General features: G+C 31.6%; 1 protein-coding gene across 1 annotated transcript; it reads right to left on the bottom strand.

The window, feature by feature from the left end:
• Window positions 1-4,277: 4,277 nt before the first annotated feature.
• On the bottom strand, window positions 4,278-6,003 carry LOC106316237 (transcription factor bHLH61). Its single transcript, XM_013754109.1, has 4 exons — window positions 5,404-6,003; window positions 5,012-5,161; window positions 4,640-4,810; window positions 4,278-4,531 (listed from the first exon to the last, which is right to left on the bottom strand). Exons 1-4 carry the CDS (start codon window positions 5,905-5,907, stop codon window positions 4,445-4,447), a joined length of 912 nt encoding a protein of 303 aa, XP_013609563.1. The 5' UTR covers window positions 5,908-6,003; the 3' UTR covers window positions 4,278-4,444.
• Window positions 6,004-6,755: the final 752 nt, after the last annotated feature.

Here is a 6,755-nt window from a genome sequence, read left to right on the forward strand (position 1 = left end):
TTTTTTTAACAATTATAACAAAATATTTAAAAAATATTTTTAGAATTTGTTTGAAAAATATGAAAATTACATTTTAAATTAAAATTATCCTAAAATATGATAAGTTTTGATGTAAACGAAAACTCAAATTATGTCAAAAATAATGATATTCAATGATAATAAAAATTTTAATTGATTATTTTTTAAAAAAATACATTTACAAAAATATTGTTTGATAGAAAATTCGTTTATCTTTCAAATATAAAATGAACATATTATAATTAAATAATAAAAAATATAAATAAAAATCATAAATTTAGCAAATGACAACTGAGTTATATTATGCTAAAATTTTCTTTCTAACAATTTATCAAATGACAAATGAGTTATGAGTAAATAATATCATATAATTTTTAAAAACATAGCCGTTCTTAAATATTTTTGAATAAATAATTATTTTTAAATTTAATCAACTGAAAATAATATTCGTACAATTGTGTGAGTCAAATTCTAGTTTTATTGATGCATGTTATATATTAGTGCTGCATGTTTTAGGTAACATTTTAATGATGCACGTTTTTAAAAATCTCAATTATTAAAATTATGCACGTAAGGATAACTCATGAGTTTTTTTGGTTGATTAAATGACATTATGTCCAAATTTATTTAAAGATATTTCATTAAGGTAACTGAAAAAAAGATAAACAATAAAATATGAAGTTTAAATTCATTTAAGCATATTTCATTAATGTAACTGAAAAAACAAGTAATAAATTAGACAGTTTTATTCGTTTTAGGATATTTCATAAATGCAACTGAAAAAAACAAGCAAAAAAAAAGAAATTTAAATAATGAAGTAATAACATTTTTCAAATGGGTAATTCTCTTTTAATAATATAGATGACCATTTGTCCTTCTTTTAGATCTCTTTTCTTCATTACATGTTCATTTCCACTTATATGATATGTGTCCACGTATATATATATATATATATAGGAGAAAATACTTAGATTAATTAGATGGACCATATCATTACTCACAAGAATGATCATAGAAAATAACATTTGTTCCGATGCTAAGTACACATTATACACGATAGCCTAACGTATCTCCGCGTCACTAATGATCTACAGTCCATAGACAATCCATTGCTATGTTAGGTTTTTTCGAACATGAGTCAGACCCAATTGGCTAATGGTTGATTCATCTTTTGTAGAAAAATCGTGCCTATCAAAGTTTTTTTTGTCAAAGAAGCCTACCAAAGTTTAAAACCCTTTTCCACATGTTTTTTATTCTACTATTTTTAACGTTTTGTTCACACCATTTTTAAAATATAATGGCTACATAAAATTATTAAATATATATTGACTCTACAAATAGAGATGGAGTAACATGCATTTTCTGTATAAAATATGTGCATGTTCATACCAAGCAAATTTTAGTTATAAATATTCCTAGGACTTTCATTACATGCACGCACGAAATGGAAATTTAGAGATATGGACAAACCACTTGAGTACCAAGTTTTCCTTTAAAGGTTTTTAATCTTAAATACGTCATGTTAACCAAGCAGCCTTAATTAGGTAGTAGCTAAACCCTTGATTAAACTATCTAAAACTTGAGTAAGGATATATAATCTTAGTTGGAATCAACTAGAAATAGATAGTCAATTTGAATTTTCAAGAGTTCGATTGCAACGATATGCAAACAATTTACTGAATATATCCAGTTTAAGTTTTTGTATGGTGATGTATTTGAAGATGAGTTTTCCAAAAAAAAACTCATAGCCAAAAAGTTCCTCACTCTATTATTTCATAATCATGCTATCTAGTGAATCAAAAATATTGTGGTAAGAAAAAAAAATATTCCATAAGTAAAGAAGTAAAACATGCTCCCAATGGTTTATTTTCTTCCGATATAGATTATCAATATACCAAATGTGATCCCAAAGAAAAACAGGGAATATTCTAATAATCTGTAGGATCCCTCTTGATACATTTCTGTATAAGTATTCGGTATTCCATATAGGCATATAGTATACCAAAAAGTAATTTGAAGAGCAATATTGACCTGTGGTTAATGGCTATAACAAAGTATTTATATTGAGCTACAACATTATATATATATATATTAAATAATTTGTTGTAGCTTTGTTTTACATTTTTGTAACTTCAAAAGAACAAAAAAGTAGATCGCCAACAAAAAAGTAGAACATGGTATATAAATTAAACCCGCAATTAGAATATAGTATTCATATTAAAGTATTTTTAAAACTTGTTTTGTTTGGGACAAAGAAAAGGAAAGAGAGTGGATGGTGGCTGCATGCCACCCAATATATAACAATATCATTATGGAAAAGAAATCTAATAGAGGTCGAGAAATAGGAAGCAAGCACTAACTCATAAATTTTTATACGATTACTTTAGTTATGATTAGTAAACTTAATAAACAGCTTATATTTTGTTAGTAACATACAAGGGAGCCATCATCAGCAAATAGAAATGTGAGGTCCGTGTTGCGACTATATTCTAAGGTCTAGTGCTCTAACCTACCCAAAAATTTAATTTAAGTGCTAAGTGTGTATAACTTTTGGTGCGCCGTTTATTGTAATAGAAAATAATATAATTTAAGTGCTAAGTGTGTATAACAAACTGGGATTATACCATGTACGTATATAAGTAATTTGGAACAAAAAAGCGATGAAAAAAATTCTTTTGTGGAACTGTTCGAATATGAAACGAAATGAAAGAGTTATTCATTGTTACAAGGCATTAGCATGCAACTTATGCAAGTGAATGACTAACTGATTCTGTTAATCAATGCTGACTTGCTGAGTAATTAAAATCACATGATCAATTAATATATTTATATTTCTTAGGTTAAAAGAAAAAGCCCGAAGATATCCAGACTCCACAAAGATGGCTAATTGATTCTGGCCTATTTTCTATCATGGTGTTCTTGGACGTGCATGTGTTGTTGAAGGTTACACGTACATGGTCAGGTTCTTGGGAAGATCAGGGCAGCTCGAGAAGGCAATAAAGCTAATTGAAGAGATTCCATGAGTACGTGCTACAAAAAAAAAAAAGAGGAAGATTCCATATGAGCCTAACGTTATATGATAGGCAATGCTTAGTGCTATTGATCAGAACAATGTGGAGATTGCAAGAAGATCGGCAGAGGAAATACTAACGCAATGGGAAAGCATTAGATTTAAAAAGCTCAATTTATATAATCCACATGGTTAATCGGAAGAACCGTTGTAGTGCAAAAAATAAATTAATAACCTACTCGGATTCAGACTCATTTGGGATCAGACCGGACCAGCTTAGACCAAAATTTATTATTTTGACAAATACGACTGAAAATCAAACACTGAAGACTGTCCAACACTGAAATGAATGTGCTTAAGACTACTAGACCAGCTTCAAAGATTAATAAATCTCAGCAAGTCTGAAGAGCAGAAGCATAATTTAATTTAGGAGCAGTTAAACACCTCTCATGTCATCAATTTTTTAACAAGTAGGCTGCCTGAATCACCGCTCCATATATCACTATAATCCAGCTTATCAATAGTTCCCATCGATCCAATTAACAAAATTCAAGTAAAGAAGACCCATTCCTTGAAAAGACCTACAAATGGGCCTAAGAATTGTCGGACCAGCCTATTCTACTAAATGGGCCTAAGAACCGTAATATCAGATTCAGAAATGACCAAGTTAGATCAAAATTAATGACTTATAAGATTTAAAAAAAAATGTGCTTAAGACTACTAGACCAGCTTCAAAGACTAAAAAATCTCAGCAAGTCTGAAGAGCAGAAGCATGATTTGTTCTAGGAGCAGTTAAACACCTCTCATGTCATTGCTTTTTTGACAAGTAGGCTGCCTGAATCACCGCTCCATATATTATAAAATTAAAAAAATACAATGAAAAACGTGAAATCTATCAACAGACGATTTCGCTAGAGTCAAACTCCAAGCCCAAGTTCGGATCCAAAACCACAACAACAGAAAACCATAAAACAAATCACAGAAGAAAAAAACACAGACCTATCGAGCGTTAAAGCTGGTTCTTTCGAGAACTTAATTAGGTTTAGAGTTGTGCGCAGCTATTTAAAAGAGCAAGAAGACGGCGGTCTTTAGGTCAAAACCTTGGTGGGCTTGATTTGGGCTTCATGTATCTTCTAAAACATTTTAACTTGGAGATAGGCTTTTATCTAATACAACGTGGGCCTTATGGGCCTCAACTTGAACACTTCCGTCTCTAGTACTTGTTTTGTGTCGTTGACTAGAGTTTTGTTTATTCGTTCACTAAAGCGACCGGAGTAACTTAATGGTTACGTTGTTAACAATAGGTTGTGGTTATTACAATACTGAAATTCAAGATATTTCCCTAAGAAAAATTAAAATATTCAAGATAAAGCAGTTTTTTCAAGCTTTATTTTATTATTGTAATTATAAATCTTCCTAGGAACATCTTCCTCCATAACCTGCGTTCTTGAGCAGTGCTTGCTTTACATCTTCCGAAGTAATGCATTCTCTCTGCCCAGCAACCTATATTTTGTATGTTAGTTCGTATATGTCAAACCATATATACAAATATGTTTAATCATTTGTAAATGCTGCAAGTAAGGTTAAATTAAAGTAAAAGAACATATGTACCTCTGAACAAGTAGCCTGTAATGAAAAGTCACTGAAGCAGCTAATGACACATTGTTGAATCTCCAAGCCTAGATTAATCTCTAATGTACCAACCGTTGATAGAAGCAAGCCCGGTTGTGTAGAACAACATATATCTATGTGTGTATTAACTTCTCTTTGATCCACTTCAAACTGCAAAACAGAATGAAATAGTCAGAACAAAATTGTTATCACCTTCAAGTGATATTAGTAAGAAAAATATTATTTACAGAAAATGAATGAGTCAAGGGGCGTTTTGTAACAACTGATTTTTAAGGGGTTGAGTCTGTGATACACAAAAACTTACAAGTAAAAAATGGAAAATATGGAAAAGTATGTTAAGTTTTTTTTTACCTTGGGGGAGTTTCTGACCATGGATTGGTTTGTACTGGTGAGGCTGTCCTTGAGATCAGAATTGCTTCCAAGTTGTTGCAACTTGTTTATCTTGTCCAAAAGCTCCTTCATGTACTCTATGGCATCTCCTAGTATCGATGTCCTATCCATCTGAATTTTATTATCATAATAAATCAACTGTTGTTTTTATTTACTTCCTTTCTATCAAATGTGGGTAATAATATTCAAGTAGAGTAATAGCCCTTGTCAGTGAACCGTGTTGAAAAAAGGTTCCAACAAGAAAAAAAACATACATGTAAGTTGACTAAAAAGTATATTCAGTAAAGACTTTTGAAAAACAAAAAGCTACTGGAAATAAAAAAAAATGAAAGGAAGGGTTTATGGAACTTTGCCTTGGTGATTTTGGGGACAATGGATCGTAGCATGGAGAGCCGATCATTTAACCGCTTCCTCCGCCGTCTCTCCGCCATGAGGTTCTTAGAGGGTTGACCTACAACCTTCTTATTACGCTTTTTCTTGTTCGTTTCTCCAGTGCTCATGAGGCTCTTGCTTTCCTCCACGAATGGTGAAGAATTGTCATTGTTGTTGCCTTCTTGAGAAGCTGAAATCCCCAATGGAGGATAATAAGGAGATTCTATAACATCTTGTAACGTCTCAAGCAAAGGATAGTCGAAAGTGGAGGAGAAAAACGGAGTAGGAGAGGACGATGGTTGTGGTGGTTGGTGAAGTAATGGAGGAGGTTGAGAGATGAGATCCATCAAAGAAGAGAAAGTGTGATCAACGTTGTTGTCGTCTTCATGAAGAGGGTTGTTGAAGCAGAGGTATTCTAAGTTACGTCCACTTGGGAAAAAATCATGATTGTTGCTCTCTTGCTTGCTTATTTGAGTCCATTCCATGTCTATCTCACCCTGATCTATCTATGTTTCTGAACTCTGTTATTTGTAAAAGTGGAAGAGAGCAAAGTTTGTGATTTTGGGTCGAAGGAGGATGAATATATGTATAAGGGAATGAAGTAGATTGGTGTGAGCTGTAATTAAATTCCACATTGTAAGTAAAATGTTAACTAGCTAAAGTGTAAAAAAGCTTTTTGAGTTAAATAAATTTAACATTCAAAAAAAAATTTTGTCAACTAGTTAAAGTGTTTTGTTTTTGTTCCGTGGTCCAACACGAACCTAAGGCCTAAGCCTGATATGGATTCTGTCACTTATTGTCTTGACTTTTGTTATAACTTATGTACTGTTTGATTATAACTTACATCTTAGGACCAAGGTGAATGAATCATCCGCGTCATTGTCAGTTGTCACCAACAACGAGCCATCAATAATAATTAAGACCGACATAAAAATTAAACCTAACTAATCAACACGAAGGTGAAAAGAAAAATTATGTAACTAAGGACAAACAACTGACGAAATGATCAACTTCGTTAAAATTTGAAAATGATCGGGCCCACAAAACTCTGTCCCGACCAAAATGAATGAACACCATCTTGCCCTATACCTTACTCTTCTTCTTATATATGTGTCTGAGATCTGAAGGGATATAATATTACAAATATGATTGACTATTCATGAATAGTCAATTCATCATAGAATAAGCGACTGTGATCCTGATAGACTAGATCGACAAGTTGTGATTAGATTTTCACATAATGGATAGTGTTAAGGTGTTAGCATTGAATGTTAACATCACAAAACATTATATATATATATATATATATATATTTTTTTTTTTTTTTTTTTTT

This window comes from Brassica oleracea, chromosome C9, assembly GCF_000695525.1.
Source record: "Brassica oleracea var. oleracea cultivar TO1000 chromosome C9, BOL, whole genome shotgun sequence".
Classification (NCBI taxonomy): Eukaryota; Viridiplantae; Streptophyta; class Magnoliopsida; order Brassicales; family Brassicaceae; genus Brassica; species Brassica oleracea.